Below are 22,401 nucleotides of genomic sequence, written 5' to 3'. Positions count from 1 at the left end.
TTTAAAAGGTGGACCCACAAACATGTCAAGAAAAGCAGATTATTGCTGTTTCTCAACAAGTCCTTTTTAATAAGGACATACTGCCTTGATAGGAGAAGCATGTTTGACTGCCAGCTGAGACAGGATAGCTGAAGGAGAGAAGTAATGATTTGCATGCCAAAAAAAAAATTTCTTCAGCAATCACTTTATACTTGGCAACTGTACAATTACACTGATTTAAGATCAAAATTGTGTCATTCCATCCATCTCTTGAATGACAGTGCTGATCATCTCAAAATTTAAGTTTGCTTGAAGTGACACAAGAAGGTAGAATCTGAGTAAGTTCTGGACTGGCAGAAAAAAATGTCTGATGCTTATCCTGTCATCTGTAACTATGAAAATACTAGACGTTCTTCAAAGTGTTTTTCACCAGGTCTGTCGGAGCAACAGGTATGGCTGTGCGGAGAAAACAGAACACGTACATATGGGAAATAGGAAACATCAAGTTTTCTATTCCTGCAGTAGTACTAATAAAATTAAATATGCCAACATTCAATCTCAAGATGAGTCAAAAGGATCTAAAAATCCATACACATTTTTCATCAATTTTTAATACAATAAGCTCCTGAAATATACTTTTTGTTGACACAAATTGGCAATTACAGTTACAAACAGAAAGAGCTCACAACAACTGCTCAGAGGATGTCATTCACTATACATTTTAATTAGCTACTAGATTATTTAACTTATGGTAATAAATTATCCTACTCTATTTAGAGATAAAAATAAAGATGCCACAGTTTATACATCCGAGCTTTAATATGCTGGTGCATTCTTCTCCCTTACTGGGGTCCTCTAAAAAGAGCTGTAAAAATAAGAATAATATAGAGAGAGTGCATAGTGACTTAAATCTTCCTACTAACACAGTGGTAGATACTTCTGTGAATGTAATAAAAAGAATAAGATGCTAGTGGTGGCTACGCTTAACTATAAAAGGACAAAATTCTCATTTGCAAGAGTAAATTAAAGAAATCTTAGTGTTTTCAGTTTCCTTTCAACCAAGTTACCAAAACAGATACAGGAAATTAAATTTTCAATTTATGTGTTAAAGTTATCCCAAGCACTTTTTTTACACTGTTCACAAACAGCAGCTTCAAGATGACCTAGAAGAGCTAATTCAAGTCACTCATACAAACATAAAAATAGAACTCAAGAGTTTCTAATATGAACGGTACTATTTTATCTGTGAGTAGAAGGAAACAGATATTGGCAGCTACTCACCAATTTTAAGTGCAACCAATTCTTTTCATATGTAATTTTAGCTAAGATAGTTAAGTTACCCATAGATGTCAAAAAAATAAACACCTCCCAAGACAGAACACTATGCAAACATGCTAGGCAGCAGATGCTGTGCATCAACACTCCCCTTCTTTGCTTTCAAAACCCATCCTCCATATGATGAAGCACAGGGACCACTTTAGTCCCTCTTCTGATTTTAAGAACACTGTGTGGCCTACTCTTTCTCAAAAGAAAACGATCAGCTAATTCAGGCAAGAGATAAAACCAAACATCCAGCTCCTCCCTTAGCTTGCCTCTGCTACATTTTTATCCGCTCCAAAATGACTACAGTCCCCAAGAAGTGAAAGGGATCTGCGCTGGCCAACAGCACCACGAGGATCAACATTCCTGAGCAGAGGCAAGCAGGCTAGTAGATCCTGTATCTTTTCCTCTGCTGACAATAAACACTATGAAATTAAACTGGACAGCAAGAGGTAGCTCTGCACATCAAAGCAGGGAAGTGGTGAGGTCTCAGCATCCAAACCAATTAACATGAAAAATATGAAGAGGGAGCCCAGAGCTACCTGTCACATTTACTCTTTCCTTTGAGCAGCCCACATACAGAGAGTGGCTGTTTCTTCAGATAATCTACTTCTAGGTAGGTAAATGGATGTTGCTGTCATAGGCATTGCTGGATAAACCATTACCTTCGCAATGCCACCCTTGACATCTGAAGGTCTTAGAAGAAAAGAAAAAAAGAAAAAGAAAAAACCCACACGCCAGCCCTACCTGACCACTGTCTACCACTGGGGGAGAATTCTCCTTTTCCCTACTGCAAGACTTACGCAATAATATTTCATGCAGCATATGTAGAGACATTTCTTCTCATGTGAAAAAAATCCTGGTCTTGCAGTGTGCAGCCTTCCCAAGAGTGCATCCCACTGCCCTCCCATTTAGCCCTCTGGGACCTGAATCCTAGTCTCAAATGCTGCTCAGTCAAGCAAGCGCTGAGAGAAGTTCTGAGCAATTCCTAACGGTATTACAACCACACAGACTTCCTTGACTGTGCTTTGTTGCATGACATCCTGCTAAACCGTCCTCCAACTGTGTAGTTCTCAATGAAAAATACAATTATTCCAGCATCTGCTGAAGCTAAGCAATAAACCCACTTCCAGCTTTGCGGTGATAAATTAACACATCCCATCCCCCGCAACAAGACAAAGTTATTTCTGCAGCAATAAGCTTCATCTGATTTCACCCTAAGTGGTAATAAATAAAAGCAGAGAAAATATTCTGTAACCATGACTTGAGAATCTGCATAAGCCATTGCCATAATGGATACACCACGGTCAGTGCTGTGCAGCCAAACAGTGCCTTTTTCCTATTATTTGGCCAAGCTTTAAAAAAAAAAAAAAAAAAAAAAAAAAAGTATTTCATCAGTTATGACATTTCATTTTTAAAAAAGATGCTATCAACTGACCATGACAAAAGACTACTAAAACTGTATGGTACCAGTTAAAGATATCTAGAATATTCCTTTGAAATGTCAAGTATTTCTCTTCATACTGGGTATTTATGTACCTTGACATTATCAGTTCTTCTGAAAAATGGAGAAATACATCAAAAATACATCTTGTTGTACAATTCCAAAAAGGCAAGGTGCATATTTCTTCCTTCTTGTCTCTCAAAAGAGAATATAGCCTTTTCTATAATATCCAGTGAGGCAAACTGGTATAATACAGATCCTCAGCTAGGACAACACATCTTAAAATAAAAATACCTGCAAGTTATATTTCATATCTACGGTACTCAATTATATTATACATTTGATTTCTTTTCAAAGTGAAACAACTTCCATGCTACATCATTTCACTTGTCTACTGAAATTCTTAAGCTATACAATAATAAATTACTTAATGAGACCTCTCTATATGCCAGTATTTTATGAATATCAATGTTTAACACCTTCCTAGGTGAAGTGAGAGAAGTGACTTTTTCCCTGGCATACATGTGTACAATTGGTCAACCAATACCACAATTTGCACGTTACAACACTGGAACACTGTTGGATGTTCTTTAATCTCCTGCACTGTAAATGAAATTTCATCATATCCAATATCACCAAGTTTTCCTATACTTAAACATTCACTGAACAATTGAATTGAGGAAGAAACATGATAAAAAGAGATCATATTTTTTATGTACTTGTACTGGCAATTACTACCCCTTACCAAAAACTCTAATATCAGGTATCTTTGGGGAACGAAGGGGAAGAACTTGAAGACTTCCCCTGCATCTAAAGTGTAGAAATTGTTTTTCCCATCAAAATAACACTTTGCAGCTGCCTGTTTCATAATTTAAACTTCAGAGGAAAAAGGGAAAGTAAAAACATCTAAGTCACAGCTGAATTTGATATGATTACATAAGTTATACTAGAACAAACTTACAAATTCATGTATCTATACATCAATGTTGTGGCTGTTCGGGATTGATATTCATAGTCCTGTATATTTCTTTGAGAAACAGCAAGGCAGTGTCTTCAGATCCCCTATGAAGAATTTAGGGAAAAAAAAAAAAGCGTTAGTTTGGTATGGTCCGTGTTCCAATTCATGTAAATCATACTTCATCACATTCCAGGTATCCAAAAAGTTTGCACAACCTATTGCCCTAGTACTTATTTTTGGGAACATGGCCTTACCTCCACCAAATTCCATCGAGCTACAATTCTTCATCAGTTTTGCATTTTTCTGCTATCAGCCCCAGCCTACACATTTACCTTTTTCTACTACATTCCCCACCACCACCTCTGTCCCCCCTAACTTACTATGGCTGCAACTTGAAATTCCTTTCTCTACCTACTTTGATGTTACTCATTTGGCTTAAATCTCCTCAAATAATCTATCACTTTTTGTCTGCAATGGGCTACTGAATATATTCCACCAAGAATACATTCTGCTTACCAAGGCTTTCTTCCTTTACTTGTTCCACTGCATCTACTAGTGCAGTGTCAAAACTCAGCCTTGCCAGTTCTACCAGCAATACTCTAATTCTTCTCTCCTCACTGTCTGGCACTTCCTTGTAAACAGACTATATTAAATATCCATAGTCTTGCTCTCTTCCTTAACACTAAAAAGTAAGAAAGTTCTCAAATAATTTAGAGATTAATATAATACAAGTGCCACATTTCCAAATTGGAGTTTTTCCTCCCCTTTTCAAAATCAAAGCTTTAGGCTACCTGAATTTCAATTTAACATGGACAAGACTCAGTTTTTTTACTTTTAATTTTATTTAAACACACAAACAATACCAATCTAAAAGAGTCACTGTGAAAAAATAACAAAGTTAAACAGGTAAATTTTAACAAAATTCCAAAGCTGCAGTAGTTGTTAGAGAAGGATAGCTTCCTATGCTTTTTAAAAGAAATTACACAGGGAGACAGTAAAAGACATTTATACTGTCAGAAGTGTGATCCTCCAAATGTGCGGAACTTCATATACACAGCACCAAGACGGAGTTAAATGTGCAATCTGAGGGACTACAGCTATTTTCCACAACTGAGCATAGAGATAGTGGCCACATCTCTTGATGGTCTCTGCTATCAGGAAAGCAAGCAAGCAAGCAGAAAGATCAACTCGGAAGCTCTGTTCTCTCTAACATACAGATCATTTTATTTAAGGCTTTCCCCACCAACGCCCTCAAAAAAACTCAAACAAAAACAACAAAACCAAAACCAACCAAAAAACCCCCCCACACTCTCATATTTGGGTTGTTAATCATCGTGTTTATCTTCCTTCTTTGAATGACAAAACATGTAAAAAAAGCTATGGGTAGCAAGTTTTAAAAAACCTGGCAATGATCAGCTGCCGCCTTGTGGAAAAGAACTCCCCGTTCTTTCAACTCTACCCGCAAAACGGCACTGCCACCATGGGGTCACCCAGTGCTCGGGAGCCCTGCCAGAGCTCACTGCTCCGCAGTCCTGGCACGCACCAGCACCACAGCCTTGATAATCCCTTCTCCGGCAGCTACTGATCTTTAACAACGTAAGCGATACCGACTTTAGTAAGATCCTTCAGGTATCGCTTTCAATTTCATATTTTAACCTCTGGAAAACTGCCTGCTTCTAAAAATTATTAGCTATTGAATATCAAAACTTTTAAAATAGTGTAGAGCACCACTTGCGCAGCACCTGCTAAACTCAGAACAAGAGACTAGTATTTTTCCTACTGAATAACAAAAATAGTCACCCTCCCACACCAACAGCATTTTGCACAGCTCGGCACCTGACGTCCCAGCTTGTCCTACATATAAAGGTGCGCTGTCGTGTTGCCAAGTACAGTTAACACATCCTTTGCTCTACCACTCCACATCTTGTGTATTTTCACGTATGCTTAATTTTACGACAGTAATAAAATGCAGACAATGACATATCAAGAATAAGAGAGAGCAACTCATAAGGGCAAATACAACAAGTCAATAGTTACTGCTACTCCTATAAATGAAATTTTATCTTTCTCCATCTGAAACATGTAAGCACTTAAAAAAAAAAAAAAAAGGAAATCCAAATCCAGATAAGGTAATGGCATACTGCAGCTCTGATCATATGATGACATCAAACTCTTCTTGTTCTACAAATTGTTCTGTATATGAGCAACCACGGTGCACAAGTGGTAAATCATAACCATCCAAATTTACAGAGATCCACTGTGCCTTTTTTCTTCCTTTTATTTGTTAATCTTTGATAGCAGAGCATCAATATCCAGCAATTTCATTCCAACATGAAGAGGTAATAAAGTTTTACTATATATTCTAGTCTAATACAATACCTTCATGAATAGATTTATCTGAAAACTACAGTTGTCAAAATGCTCATTAGAGCTCTCCTTGTTCTGAAAATTATTGTAGCTAAAGGTGTGTGTTTTGAGTGTCAAAGTTCAAGAGATCAGTATGCAATGTCTTTATTGCAAACAGGACAATAGATTTGTTTACTTTGTGCTAACACAGAATTTTATTTTGAACTGAGATTAGCTCATAGTGACATCTAGGTGCGACACCTTGAGACTGACATTCCTGGACAGTCATATATGCTGTTTACCTTAATACTCGAATCATCTCAATTATACAACATGTGAGCAGCCAGAGTATAATAAATTTCTCTTTACAGTATGCCTGCATGGGAAGGCAGTATCTTTCCAAACAAGAGGCCATTTCAGAATTAAGTTATAAGGATCTCGTATCCAACTCGACAGTCACCTTTTCCAAACGTTTCAACGATTACAAAGACCCAGAAAACTCAGGTTTTTGAAGTCATACATATAGACCACTGGAACAATTCCTATTCTGGTAGCTTTATAACTGGTTGGTCCTTTTACAACGTTTAACTTCTCAAATCAGTAGTAGCCTGAAATTAGATCTGTGTATATAAACCCATCTTTTTTTGTCAAAATGTACTTGAAGTGAAACAGTAGGGCGTGATTTTTGACAGAGATCACCTGAGTTTTCATTATAAAACTCTTGAGACAGGAAACATGATTCTAGCTATTATTATATCGGTCACAAATAAATAACAGACAATAGGAGGAAGATAAATGGTAGGCATGTCATTACCAACATTTAAAGATGTACAGTTATATCAGAAAAGCACTATTTATAGAATCATAAATATTTCCTCTTACCAGTAGCACAAATGACTCTGTAAAGCAAAAAGGTATTCATTGAAGCTTTCTATTGGTTTTTCTTGTAGAACGTAATCAATCCGACGACCTCCATTTAGCATGCCAACCTTCACTAAGAAATCTTCATCTTTTGGAGGGTCTGGATTTTCAGTGATCTTTTCAGCTAAAATTAAAGAGTTTAAGATTTAAACTACTTTCAAACACAGCCTGCTTGACTGTAATCAAGAAATATCACCTATTTTCCCTGCTATAATTTCCAAGTGCTTGTAATAAGACAATAATAACAGCCTCAACTGACTAGCACACCACTGCATAGTTCAGAAACGTAACTGGAACTATAGGCTTATTTCTTTCATAACAGTTTAAACAGAATTTGTTTGAAAAACAGTTCACAAAGTAGTAGCTGAGCAATTGTAAAAAACAAACCCCACTGTTTATACATAGACAGATCTGGTCATTCCACAAGTGAATAACCTGAAATAATGTATTTTCACATTCCCCTTGCATAGAGTCAATCGCTATCCTCAATTAAACTAGGAGCAATGTTTTGTGTTTGTAAGTATAAACAAAGCCAGCATTACTAAACACCACCAGATAATTCACAACTGGGAAGCCTGCCCTTGGTATTATCAGAGGTAATATCTATATCTGATTTATTTTCCTCAGCAGTATTTTTTCCTGTTAGAGCACATACTTAAATGCTCCTTAGCTCATCCCAAAAACTCAGCAAAACACTGCCAAAGAGAATAAATCTCACAAATTAGTATTTGTATGTACTAATTTGGCCTGAGAAGAAAGAAAACAACTGATTGAGAAACTTGCCCTTCTATACAGAAAGTTGAAAGATTACATAAACTCAAGCCTAAAACATCCTTCAATAAGAGTTAACTTTTCCTTTCCTAAAAGACAAAAAAATGCAGCAGTAGATCTTATATTTAACATTAATACTTCAAAAGCAGAGGCCTCCTTAATGGGGTCAGGAAAATCAATAGCAAGCAGTAACTAGGATGCTCAAGTTTCTACTAATTTGACATTGATAAGTTATAAGAAAACCAACGATGTGTCCACATACCTTCTACCACTTGCTTTTCTTCTTCCTCTTTAATTTGGTTAGCTACTTTCTCCAGTTCCGCTTGTAGCTGAGTTGAAGATGTATGAGCACGTGCAAATTCATTAAGGGTCTGCCATGCACTCTTCAAAGAGCTAATAAAACCCTGTTTGAGATCAGATCCCATACGAGAGAGAGAGTCTTTCAACTCTAAGAAAAAGAAAAGAAAAAAATAATTAAAAACCACCATAGTAGAAGGATTTAAAATTATAAACTAAAACCAGAACGATTAAACCCTGTCTAAAAAACATCCCTATTACCAGAAGAAACAGGCTTGCTATGTCATGAATGAGTGTTACGTGCTTCTCTACTCCATTTAAAAAGATTAGGTGAAATGTAATCAACACACGATTAATTTCTCACTGTATGGGTCAAGGAATTAACACCTACTAGCACAGGAAACAGTCTAACAGCCACCGAGTCCAGAAGGGTCCACAAAAATAGCTACACCAGCCAATCCCTCAACACCAACACCACCCACAATCACTCCCTAACATCCTACAGAGTAAAGGAAAATTAGAGAGACTAGTTTCAAACTCCAGCACAGCAGAAGAGACCAGAGGAGCTGCCAACATCTCTTGCAGTAGCAATGAATTTCGAGAAGCACTCTCAGCCTGGAATTCTGCTACAGCTCAGTAATTGTGTCACCAGTAATGAAGCTGCCATTCAATACTGCTGGGAAATTCTGAGCAAAGAAGAGCTCTTCACAATAACTGGTTAGAACCACATGGGTCTGTTAGATCAGGGCTCATGACTATTCCATGCAACATTCACCTACACCAAAGAAAAACCAGAAAAGAGCAACAGACCATATTTTTCTCCTCACCATACACAATTTTTGAGAGTTGTAGCCTAAAATATCCCTTAACAAGTACCTCGTCTGGTCTAGGAAAGCAGACTCGTTTCTAATGTACCATTCTAAACTATAGATGATGCAAAATTTCTCTGTCCAAGTGCCTAAAGACAGGCTTTCAGGAAGGCTCTGTGAAATTGTACAACAGTAATTTTGTCCACTGTACAGGAAAATTGACTTTCCTTATTAGATATGCAAAATTTAAGTATAGCACCTGGATTTGATGTGTACTCATGAGCAACAAAACCCAGTCCCTGCCCAACAATGGCTATGGAGTCACCTTTTTCCTCAACTTCTTCAATACTGAACAGACCCTGGTTAAACACTTCAGGGCAGTCATTAGGGACAAGATCAGAGAAACTAGTAAATTTAGTTTCCATTTCACATCATCTTAGAAATTGAGGTGAACAAGCAGTGTATAGCAATTTTCAAGTGGAACTTTGGTAATTAGAAGCTCAAATCGGGAGGAATTATGATTATTACATCTGAATGCAATTGTGAATGTCCAACTTATGGAACTGGGAGGAATCCCCTCTGATCTTTAGGAAAAACATGGAGTCAGATATCTGGGAACATTCATTCGTCTCTTGAAATTTCACAATGTTCTAATGTATCAAATGAGTAAATTAGGAATGAGATCCATATATGAAATAAGTTTTCTTTTTACCCAGATGAAGTCTTTTTCTTCCTTTATGATGAGGAATGAGAACTGGTTTTAAATCCATGTCTTCAACGATCATTGGTTCTAACCTGTAAGCTACTGGATCAAGCTGTTAAGAAACAACACATTGGCATTTAGTTATCTTAGAAATTATTCTAATTATCACATGTCAATAAAAAAAATATCCCTATTTATGATTAAGAGAACCATTTTTTAATTCTATTCTATTTCAGTTTACAGAAAGTCAGTTCATGACCATTTAGTTTAATCGTAAGATTAAACAGTTTCATTAACTAATTAGGTCTTGTTCTCCTACACAGATTCTAAAGAGGAAACACAACAGCGAAAGAGCAGCAAAATTTTCTTGCCCTCTGATGTTCTCTACCAGCACGTCACTATTTAATTGTTAAACAAGATGGGACAGAAGAGGACAAATGTACTGCATACACTGCAAAACCTCTAAGGATTTCTAAATTTCCCAGAATCTAAACTGGAAACTCACGAAAGTCCTGTAAATGGCTCAAATACAAACACTTTATAAAAACTGACAAGAGTGGCTTGAAATTAATGAGAAAAAAAAAAAAAGTTTTTTAAGCTCTGAAAATGAACAGGGCAAATATCAAGCCAACGCATACCTAGAATGCTAGGTATGAAACCTATAGCCAGCTCTACTTCACCTTGGCAGTAAAGACCACAAATATTCGGTATATATATTTCACTTGGGTCTTTTTTTTTTTAAAGGGTGTTTTGGGAAATGTACGTGGGGAACAGAAAGGTAATGCTCAGAGGTTACAACTCAGTATTCTGCATTGTTGTCCTCAGCATCAACTAAAATCAAATCTCAGAGTACTGCTTACTCACCGGATGATAGATATTGAAGAATCCCTTGCAGGTAGGAAGCCTGTAGTTTTCATCAATCTTCTCCACACCTCTCACGGTAAGAAACACACCAATAGGTGAACCAAGAGCAAAGAAAATATCTGGTTCAAAGTCCAATGCACTGTAAACCACAGAAACCTACCAGACAGAAAACAGATATATAATCTCTCAGAACTGCCAGCTAGTTAATATAACGCTCAGCTGGGAAGCAAAAACAAGTCGTGTATTAAATCAACCACATGCTCACAGTACTTCCAGAAAGCTTCAGCTGCATTACCCTCTTCCATACTAACACTACAGGTACTAGTACACTTTAATACCATAATATTAAAATGCTTTTCTTAAAAAATAAAAAATAAAAAAAATTGAGAGCACAAAAAAAAATAAAAGCCAAACTTCCTGTTATAAATACTTTTTTAATTAAGTTAAGTTTGAGGTAAAACTCAAATATAACAGCATAAATTGATCAATTTAAGCTACCCTGATAAATGTAAAGCCACAGAACCATTCAATATTATGGCATTCACACAGTTCTGCTTCTGAAACAGAACCATGTTTACAGCTCACCCACTGCTGAAAGAAAACAGTGAACTGTAGTGGCATCCTTGTTATACTAAGTTTTGTTTTTCAGTGATCTAACTCACTCTCCCAGCCCTCCCTCCCACCAAAGGGTAAAGTTCTATGTAAATGTAACTTTGGTACATCAATCAAGGGAAGTAGCACAAAGTTATCATTTAAAAAAACCAAACAAATACAAACCAAAAAATAAAACCAAGCAAAAGGACAGAATTGTTCCAAATACATAATTTAAATCTATGTAGTCTCACCTGGCCAGTTCCAACTTCAAAATACTCATAGTCAATGTTCACAGAAGAAACAGATGCACCAACTGGAAGCTTCCTCTTTGAGTGCAGCTGACCAGACTCTGAAGGGGAGACTGAAGTACCTGTCTCTTTTGCTTTCTGGGCATCTTCTTGAGTTTGGAGTGTGGCAGCCAGCATTGCTTTCTTTTCTGCTACTGCTTTCTTTTGTTCCTTTTGAGACAAGTTTCAAAATCAGGAAAAAAAAGTTTATTTCACAGTTGTCAAAATTCCTTTAATATATTCATGATGTCAACAAGCATGTTAAAGAATATGAGTTACTCCACAGCAAGGAAGTCAGTTACATTTGCTTAACAACTTTTCATTTCATTCCTGAAAAAGTGTATTTACCTGCTTGGCTGCTTTGTCTTTTACAAAATTAGCTATTTTCTTTCTTGGTCCAAGAGGTATCCCCATTTCCTTCAGGTCATCAACTGTACACATCAGCTAAAAAAGAAAAACACACACGCCCCAAAGCATAATTTATAACTTTTCTAGTAACTTATACAATTTCTTATTGGCAATGACTCATGAATTAGATAAAACATTTTATAAAGCTACATAAATTACAAACAATTTAAAAAGACATAATACAAAGTGCCTCAACATAGTTAGGGGGAAAGGGGGTATGACACACACCACACCAAGAAAAAGAGTTTTGCATAATATTTACTCATCATTTCATGCATTAATCATCTTAACTTTGCAACTGCTTTAATCCCTCATGGTATGCTAAACTCGAAGGAAAAATAAAAAACCCCAAACATAAACCTCCATACACTGGCAAACCCCTTATGTCAAGCAAACATTATTGTACCAGAGACTCCATGTCAATTCGCTCCTTTTCAAATGTACTTGTGTACTCCGACAAACTAAGCATTTCCAGAGTCTTCTGCAAAGTAGGAACATCATCATCTACTTCAGGCTCGCAAAGATCATCACCAGAAGTAGTAATTGAGGAGCCCAAGGAACTGGTATCTTCAGTCATCTTAACAAAACAACACAGAAACAGCATCACACCATCTAACAGTGAAAAACCAATATGCAGCAAGTAAAAACATGTTAAATTACGTTCTCTTAAAAACATTATTATGTAAGCATTGTAAATGTATGCCGATTTTTAGTAAAGTGGGATACAGATTTTCCACTAATAACAGACCAGCAAAATACGTAATTAAAAATTACTGAGTGGCAAAAGTTTTCTTGAGCTTTCCAACACTCAGAAATATTTCCTTTTAATCATCAAACCACTGGTCACTGTTTCTAGCCTGAACACGGATAGATTCTTTCCCTCTTATGCATCTCCCCCATCATTCAGATACTGTTAAGTCCAAATTACACGTCCACAAGGGTCAAAGCTGATGTTTATGATCAAATCCTGTTACTGGCCTACTTGGAACTTGACAAAGATGCAAATAGTTTGTCCTGAGAACTAACAATATTTACAAAACTGCAAATATCCATTAACATGTTAAGATGTACTATCAGAACCCACAACAATGTTTCAGCTAATAAATTCTGAAAACTTAAGAAAAAGTTGCTGAAAATATCAGATCTACTTGCCTGAAAAGACTAGCATGTGAATTACCTGTTTATCATGAACAGCCATGTCCTTTACAGTCCCATTAACACCAGAGAATGGTCCACTATTTACTGAGGAAGCCAAGTCCTTCTGGTTAGACAATATGTCAAACAGAATTAAGGAACCTGGAAACAGGAATTAAAGTTGCCTTGGGAAAAATGTCAAATTTTCCTGTCCCTAAATCCCAAGCAAGATTTATATGCAACAGTAAAAACAATGTATAGATTGATCAAAAAAGACGGCTGAATTAAAACTAAAATACCCAGATATTATCTTGAACACAATAATTCTCATCGAAAAACAAACTTTTTTTTCCCTGTTCACACTTTGTGTAGTTGCCATGATTAAACTACCTTTCCTTAACCATCTTGGACTGCTTGCCAAACTGGAGGAAAAGCTCCAGCCCAAACCAGGATGGCACATGTTATAACACTTAGCCCGCGTCGCAAAAAATTATCTTACTTTTATAAAGCGGGTGTTCTGAGACACGGAAGTCACCCACCTGACAGGACACCAGATAACCTGTCAACTTTTAAACACAAATCAGACACTAAATCTTCATGAAGAAAACTAAAGGGGGAGACAGGGGAGAATGCACACAGCTGTGAAGTACCAACCTTCTCTCATTTATAAACTTAGCTATTGAGAGGTGTTTGACTTTTAGTCAGCAGTATTCTGAAAGACAGCCAGGCCCTATCAGCTAATTTTAGCCTTACGCTTAATGAAGGTCCCATTTCCCTTAATGTAGTAGGAATCATAGAACGGTTTAGGTTGGAAGTGACCTTAAAGATCATCTAGTTCCAACCCCCCTGCCATGGGCAGGGACACCTCCCACTAGACCAGGCTGCTCAAAGCCTTGTCCAACCTGGCCTTGAACACCTCCAGGGATGGGGCCTCCACAACTTCCCTGTCCCAAATTAATTCCTTAGATAATTACCTAAACTGTGCCCAGCCACAGAGACTCCTCCTTTGAAGTCTGGGTTGCGACTCATGAAAAGCGCATACAAACGATTCATTTCCAGCCCCACCTTATCCACAATCGTCTGACAGTAGGTGGGGCTGTTGTAAAACAGTATATCAAGGAGTGTTTCATTGGTGAAGTGGCGCAGGCGTCCAATGCTTGGCAAAGTGATTTTTTTTATGTTCCTAGTAACACAAAATCATTAGAAGCATGAATGCCTTTAAAAAACGCAGATAAGAACTTGGTTAACTTTTGAAATGACAAGTAGCAGAACTGCAGTGTAAATACTACAGATATGGTCTCTACAGACATTAAAAAAACATATAGCCTTTGGGCCTTGTTGCATATTCATACATTAGTGCTGATTGCACATATTTGTGAAAGATACAGCTCTCTTTTTCCTCTCCAGGCTGAAGGGATGCCCAAAATAACCTCTTCTCTGTTCCAACACTGCTCTTATATAGTAACAGGGAAGTTCTGTGAGCAGATTGGTAGAAGAGAAAAAGAACTCACTTATAAAAACTGAAGGTGAAATTGAAGCAACAGGCAACATAATACTCTCTTTTTGGAGAAAAAGCTTGGCATCACCACCAGCCTGCCTGGAGTTAAGACAGCTGTAGTTAGAACTGAGACTGCCTCAGTTAGTTAGCATTGCCTGGTTTGATTAACAGAATGAGGATCCTTCCTCAAGACAACGCAGTGTTCGAATAAGAATAAAAGACTAAGATTCTACGAAAGCAGTATGACTTGACTGAGTTAGAACAGTCTGGAGAACACCAGCATGCGCTCGAAGCAGCACAGGCTGCTACCCTCGCAATTTCTACTTCTGCACCTTTGAGCAAGAGAAAACAGCTTGAAATGTCAAGCAACAGCAAAGGGATAGGCACCAAGAAGTGATTTTAAAATAGATTTTTAAATGCTGTAACAATCCTACCCAAACATAGAGACTTTGTTTCAAAAAAAAAAAAACCAAAAAAACAACCCCACACCAACCAAAAAAAAAAATCCCAGCACCTTAACTCAACTACCTAATCATAATTCAAGTGCTACTCTGGAACTGGACAGATGGCTCAATGCATTCCTCAGAAAGAGGACACTGGCATCTCCTAGGGTCAGACACTGGCATCTCCTAGGGTCAGACCCAATGAGACTGAAGGAAGGTACAGGAGACAAAAATTCTCCATTCTAAACTGCACATATCTGTTGCTGGACAATACATCTCCATGCTCACCACCTCATACTTACGATCACTATCTCTACACACTGATTCATCATCATGTATCAATGCATTAGCCACTTTCATGAAAATGCAGTACTGAAAATATGTGCGTGTGTATACGTATTGTGTCACTCAGTGTCATGAAAATAAACAAGAGAAAATACTTCACATGCCTTTCCACTTTACTTACACTCCTCATCAAAATGTTAATTAAAAAAATTGGTGACTCTAGAGCATATTAACTTCTCTTTTTATCCACTTGACAAAAACTGTTAAGATGCAGCTCGTATGAAGTTCTCAACATTAAACAATATACTGACCTGTCTACACCTGTTGCATCTCCATGCAGAGAGCTATGCCAGTGAACTGGGAGGAATTCCACCCTGCTCACTTTACGTTCCTCTAAAGATTTCTTAAAGTGAGTCTGCAACAACTTCAGAGAAACAGTCCTAAAATCATCAACTGTAGAGAAGAAGAGTAAGGAAAAATCTGATAATAGCAGTACTCAAGTAACACACAATTACAAATATTCTTTTCTTTCCCTCCCTCCCACCTCCAATTTTCAACATAGCCAGAACACAAATGAAGGAAACTGTCAAATGGAAAATTTTTTCAGGCATTACTCCTTTAACTATATGAAAATATTTTTTTTTAAAGTGGATTTTCTGGAAAGCTTCTATTTATCTCACAATGAATGCATTTTTGCTCCATGACCAGACATGGCTTTCTTAATTTACTCAGTTGTGATGGGGTTGTGTTCTGTTTTGTTTTTTCAAAAACAAAAAAAAAAAACAAACAAAAAAAACACCCCACACAAACCACACACATGCACCCACATGACGAAAAAACACACCTCAAACCCCAAACCACTCTGCAAGTCTAATATGGAGGACTAATATAACAGTTAAGGCTGTAAGGGTGAAAAAACACAGATTCTGCTTTTGGAAAACAATTAGGAAAAATTTCTAGCAGAAATTGAACTTCTTAACATTAGAGACTTTTTTTTTTTAAAGACATGCTTATCTGAATACGAGATATAGAGACCCACATTTAAACAATTAAGAATACAACTGCTTATTAAACAAGCAAAAACTTACCGCATTCAACAATGCTTCTAAATCTCAAGTCACATACAGGACCTATGCCATGAACCATAAATACCAGATGGTCAATTTGCGACATTTCTCCTTTGGAAAAAGAAAAAAAAAAAATAAATCAGAGTACCAATATGTACTGCAGTGGTGAAGTTTAGAGTCAAGCAATGTTAAGATATACTTGCTACATAAAGCCTATCACATAACACGGTTCAAGACATACCATAGCCCACAGGACATCTTTCATTTAAAAAAAAAAAAAAAAAAACCACAAAATCAGATAGATTCTTTCAGGCAGCTTAGACTAAGGAACCCATTTAATCTTTAGACTCTAGGCATGAACAGTGCATTGCCACCTCACCCACTAGGGTCTAACATCTGCACTGAAACATATGACTACTCAATCTGCAGACTCACATACAGTAATCACGTACCATCAGGAATTTCATCATGGTCATCATCTATTCCACGTTTTACTACCCTTGGTCTTGCCTGACCATCTTGAGTGGTGCCCCATTCATCTGGTGTAGCAGAAGGTTGGAACTGAACTATGACCTGAAAAAAATACATCATCCAATTATAAACACAAAAAATCTTAGGATTCATATTGTTAGTTTGAAAGCATTGCATGGTTTAACACACTTCCTGTTTGATTATTTTATCTTGCATCTGAGACAACTGTTTTCTTTAATTAGCACATATGCAAAAAAAAAGGCCTTAGAAAACCCTACAGTTATTCCTTGTAGCAGCAATAGCTTCACTAAAACTAGATTCTGAACTAACACAGATAATTCTCTTTATCTTGAAAAGCAACCAGATGATTTAAACAAAAGTAACCATAGCTGAAGAAGCTGGCCTGGCCAGTGATTAACAATTTTAACTCCTCAAACAAGCATTTTTCAAGCTCCTCTTTCCTAGACCCCAGTGCCCATTCATCCTTTACCGATTACCATTTTTGTAAGGAAACTGAACACTACCACTATTTACAATTACTCTATCACGGGGTGGGGGGAGGGAAAAGCACTGCTTTTCAGGGAAGGACAACAATATTCATAGTAGCCCAGAAACCCTAGAAAGCAAGGAATTCAGTAGCACTGCTGTTCATAAGACAACACTGAGTCAGTACAGCCTGAACTCATATTTATGACATCAAGTGGTTTAAGCCCTCCTTCTCTAGGTTTTTACTGGACAGAACTCCTTAACCAGCGTTAATAAATGCTTAAAGTAGGAGCAACCATGATGCTTTCTGGCCCTTGAATTATTGCATTTATTTATTAATTACTGCATCTGTGATAAGTGAACAGTTAACAGTATTGCTCAATAAGGCTGAAGTCCATGTTTTAATCACATAAGACTGTCAGCAGAGTATTTAGAATAACTTTCAAAAAAGCTTTTTTTGCTATACTTTCTCACGGCCTAAAAACAGTTGCACTGGAAGACTTCTAATGGCTTACATAACACAAACTAATAACCTTACAGTTAAATTAATTCTCTTTTCCACATGAAAGCTCTCAGTTTAAATTACCTTCCATTTGGTACAGACTGAGGTTAAACTAACTCAAATTGCCTCCTGCTTGCTGCCAGTTACGCTCAGTTGAAATATGTACTACACAAACCCTTCTTAGGTTTCAGAAAGTATTGTCTTTTAACCATGACAGCACATAGAAGCAAGCAGGAGTTCAGCGTTCTATAAACTTCATCCTCTTAATTGCACACATACCCAAATTGATCAACAGTTACTTTTCACGCAAGACTAAGACTGCATTCAATTTATGCTTCCACCAACCTGCTCATTAACCCCTGATGAATTCTGTAAGAACCAATTGCCAAAATCTGTTACCTTGGGATTGTGCATAACAATTGTCTCCCCATTTGGGAATTCAAGTCGCCGATGCCATTGATTTGTAGTTACAGCCCTTTTATATTCTGCCTGTAACAGTAAACAAGTTACACAAAATCAGCATGCCTTCTCAGACAAACTATTTTTTGGCCTTGTGCATCATCTGTAATGTTAAGATTACAATTTACATAACTTTATTTATACAAGTGTCATGTGAAGCACTACACAAACTGATTTTAGGTCACAGCTGTGCAGGACCTATCACATGCACAACGTGGCCTTCCAGCCACTCCCCTTTCCAGGATTTGCTTACTTATCTTCCAGAAAGTACATTCTGGAAATCATTTTAATGAAACACAAAGAAGTATTTCTAAGGTCATAAATACAAAGAACGATCAAGTTCTTCGTGAAGTTTATCTAAAGGAAATACTAACCTCTAGCTTATCACTAAAATCCTCAGTGTAAGGAATAAACCGGCTATCCTTGTCTCCCTTATAAAACCACATGCATCGTCTCACTTCAGAAGGCTCTTCTTCCCAGTAAACAGCTTTCCTCATTCTGTCATAGAGGTATACATCATAGCGTCCCCCGTCAGTGCTCAGAACCACACTCTCAGGATCAGGCTGGACTATGATACAAAAGTCACACTCGGTTACAATACTAACACATGCAATCTTTTTTCTCTCTCACCCCAACCCCAATCAGTTCTGTGATGAATATTAGGCCATTAAGACAGAGTTATAACCATAGAAAAGAAGCTTCATAACATCAGACAGCCATTGTGTTGCTCCTAAAACACTTCTAAATGCTCTGTATGCAACAAAAAAAGCTTTGAACAACTCCCAAACGTGAATACTTATTCCAGAGCTGACAAGAGTTTAACAAAGGGCAAACCAAGACACAGATAACTAGGAGGACTGCGCAAAAATGCTACATCCGCTAGGAACGTACATCTTAACACTGACAGCACCAAGCAACAGATCATCTAAGTGAAATAAATTAAGTGGCACAGTATAGACCTTCAAGAAATGTATTAACATTACTTATTACTGCCCTATCACTCTCTCATACATGAGCGGCATTACTCTAATATCTTCCTTCTAGTCCTTCTGTTCACCTCTGAGTAAGAGACAACTTACCAGAATTATAGACTTCCTCTAGTTTTGCAGAATCCAGAATGCTGAATGGCATCCATATTTGCTTGTCCTCCACCTCCTTACAGTAGAACCAGTGTGGCTGAACCGGCTCATATTGGTTCTGCAGCAAAACAGGAGGTGCCTGGACCAGAGGACCTGCAGGCCTGGGAGCTCGGAGCTGTGACTGAGACTGTGGAAACTGAAAATACATACAGGCTCATCACCTCAATCTCAATAGTTTTTACAGAACTGATCTATCCTTTGCCATAGAGAATACTATGAACCTTTATTTCTAAGGTTTTTTCCTCCCCAAGAACATTGTCTATAGCATTTCTAGAATGAAAGGTAAGTCGTCCACTTTATCATGTTTTTGAAAACTTATACCTTTTCAAATTGAGAAACGATGTGAATTTCATTCCCACAAATACTCTTAGAAACTGTTATGGTCTAGCACCTTGACCACCTAGTAAGATTTAAAATATTCTCCTAAATTTTCAAAACTCAGGCTGAGCTTATTTCTTACAGCCACCAAATTTGACATGAAAACAAAAATGCATTCTTCTCATTATTCATTTATACACAATTACATTCTTGCATAAAGATTATCAATTTTAACAAGTGGCCACTTCAGTAATAGCTCTCCTGCAAAGTGATCAGGACAGACAGATTTTGAACTCAAATGTAGCCTCAGTGACACAAGAAAATGATTTTGAAAGGGACTATAGCCTACCCAAAGCTGATTTCATATAAATTGTACAAAGATCCCAGTTAGTTCAATTAAAAGCAAGTGATGTCAGCAGTAGCAACCGCTTTGTTTGATACGTTTAAAAAAAAAAAAAAACACTAATATATTGTGCACTATATAAAATCAAGCAAACAAGTTTGGAAAATCTTCAATCTAAAAGTCCAAATTGCTTAGATTCTACTGCTTTTCCTATGGTTTTTGTCATTATATAATCTTTCTATTCTTTATTTACAATAGCAGCAATATAGCAATAGCTCAGGCAAAATAAAAACAATTTTTGTTGTTTTCAAGGAAAACTTGCAGGTTATTACTAACCCATTCACATTATTTTAATAATGCTTTTGTGAAGGTAAAAAAGAATGGAGATTAATGCTTTATATCACACAAATTTCTCAACCGATGCGTTTCAAAGGGTTTGCTGACAATTCCTGTGACTTAGATCATAATTTCAAAAAGTGCTGGCTTTACCAGCAAAACCAGCTTGAAAAGAGATTTTTAGTCCTTATCTCTTGCAAATGGCTGAGTGATCTGATTTACAGCAGAGGCACAAATAATGCAGCAGCATAGCTGAAATGGCAGCAAACTCAATAAGAGGCAGAAAAGAGCAACAAAACTTCACAACCTGACTTTGTTTCTGAAGCCTGAGGCTCAAGTAGCCACAGCCTCAGGGCACACCCGCTTCAAAAATCAGGAAGTTTTCCTAAAGCAACAGTTCCAGGCTAGTTCTAGGGAAAAGACTTTGCTATCAGAAATGGTTCTAGATTTTTTGGGGGATTTTTGGGGAGAAAAGAAAAAACTTCAGAAGATAAAATATGCAATTCAAAGAGGAAACTGACTTCGTTGGTTTTGTTCTGGTACCAGGACAACAGGAATGATTTATATACCTGTGTTAATGACCCTGGAGGCGTCTGATACATCTGAACAGGCGGTACAGAGGACGGTGGGTGAGTAGGTGCCTGACTCTGTTGCAGCTGCGGCGGAGTAAGGTATGGGTTAGCTCTGCTGCTCAGGGTGGTGTGCCGATAAGGGTTATACCCCTGCTGAGATGTTCCTTGGGGAAGAGTAGATGCATTTGCAGGTGGGGGACAGCTCTGCTGAGGAGTCTGATAAGCTGCAATTCCCACCTGTGAAGTAGGTGGTGCACTGTAAGAGGACTGTGATTTGGGAATATGCGGTGAAAAGGCATTTTGCCCATCCTGTGACCCAGACACAAGTGGAAGTGAAGCTGGAGGCCTGGAGAAGGCTGGTGCTGCACCAGGTGGTGCAACAGTTGTTAAGGGAGGCTGCCCAATACTTCCAAATGGATCACTGCTGCTAGGGACTTGAGAGAAATAGTTGAAAGTCTGTGGTGGATTGGAGCTAGCAGAAGTCTGACCCAAGAAGCTGTCCTCTTCACCAACATCTGCAGAATCATCTGCAAAAACAAGAAGGTCATGACAGATATTGTGAGAGGTTCAAATCAGTTAGTGTATGTAGTCAAAATGCTATTTCTAAAACTCTATCGGCCCCCATGAAGCATTACAAGCTTACACATCCTTGACGATTAAACACACCATAAAATGAAACAAAAGATATCAAGTCTTCAGGAACATTTAAAATGAACCATAAAAGTTACTCACTGTACACGCATAAAGCAACAAAAATTAAAAATCTGAAACAGGAGACCAAAGTATGACTAAAATCAGGGCCTTCTCACACCAACTTGGCAAAGATTCCAGGCACTAAAAACCCTTTCAATTTCCCTTATGCCTACCAAATGTAAGAGCAGCCTTGGTTCATTTTCCCAAACCATTCCATTCTCACCTGCTCCTTCAGCAGTGCCCTCACAAGGTTTCCCATTGGACTCATAAGGTGACCACAACTCATCACTCCAAGTCACTTGATGAGCAAGACTTACTCCAGTTCTCCCTAAAAATCCTACTCTAGACTAGCACAAGAGCTAAATCTCTGGGGCAGAAAAAGAAGTCTTCATTCTACATAATTGCAGGAGAGGGCTTAAAAAGGTGCAAGGACATGACTGCCCTTTTGCATTGACAAAATACATAAACCATGTCCTGGTCTATCACAGTTTTCTGCTTTGCAATGATTTAGTAAGAAGTGGGGAGAAAAGTGGTTTGACATTATCATAGCTCTTGCAGTAAACTCAGTTAAATCCGGGATGGTTTGAGCATCACTGCCTGGTGAGGGGAGAGCACCTTGCAAGCAGCCAGCGCAATCTGCAGAAGACATAAGAGTGTTGTCATCTGCTCTGGCAATCCAACTAACCCCTAGCCATGGGGAAGAAACCACAGAGCTATCATTGCTTCTCTGCTACTCAGTCCCCAGCCAAAGAGAGAGAGACCAAGCATCTCTGTAGCTGCAAGCAGTCAGTAACAAATGTCTCTATCCACAGCTAACATAACTGTAATACAGAGTATCAAGGGACCACAGGGGAATCCACAGAGAAGTCTCCCTAGGAAGCTGCTGTTCTAATTAATTAATCATAAAAGAAGCAGCTGCCATGACTAAAAAAAGACTATTTCAACCATCGTTTA

General features: G+C 37.7%; 1 protein-coding gene across 1 annotated transcript; it reads right to left on the bottom strand.

Moving 5' to 3' along the window:
- Positions 1-3,723: 3,723 nt before the first annotated feature.
- On the bottom strand, positions 3,724-22,142 carry SEC23IP (SEC23 interacting protein). The gene is made up of 18 exons (XM_009881654.1): positions 22,133-22,142; positions 20,752-21,281; positions 19,126-19,321; positions 18,421-18,614; positions 17,987-18,076; positions 16,581-16,701; positions 16,150-16,239; positions 15,373-15,514; positions 13,810-14,018; positions 12,879-12,997; positions 12,108-12,278; positions 11,642-11,737; positions 11,258-11,464; positions 10,413-10,568; positions 9,558-9,660; positions 8,002-8,187; positions 6,930-7,092; positions 3,724-3,805 (listed from the first exon to the last, which is right to left on the bottom strand). Exons 1-18 carry the CDS (start codon positions 22,140-22,142, stop codon positions 3,724-3,726), a joined length of 2,865 nt encoding a protein of 954 aa, XP_009879956.1.
- Between the last annotated feature and the right edge of the window lie 259 nt (positions 22,143-22,401).

Source organism: Charadrius vociferus, unplaced genomic scaffold (genome assembly GCF_000708025.1).
Source record: "Charadrius vociferus isolate BGI_N301 unplaced genomic scaffold, ASM70802v2 scaffold282, whole genome shotgun sequence".
Lineage (NCBI taxonomy): Eukaryota > Metazoa > Chordata > Aves > Charadriiformes > Charadriidae > Charadrius > Charadrius vociferus.
This window is presented reverse-complemented; position numbering and strand designations above follow the sequence as displayed.

What these genes read in the sequence shown, in the direction of transcription:
- SEC23IP (XM_009881654.1), bottom strand. An exon ending in AGAGGAAGTCTATAATTCTG is followed by an intron (nt 18,615 to 19,125) that starts GTAAGTTGTCTC and finishes TTTGTATCATAG; the next exon opens with TCCAGCCTGATCCTGAGAGT. An exon ending in AAGAAAAAGACTTCATCTGG is followed by an intron (nt 8,188 to 9,557) that starts GTAAAAAGAAAA and finishes TCTTTTTCTTAG; the next exon opens with AGTTGAAAGACTCTCTCTCT.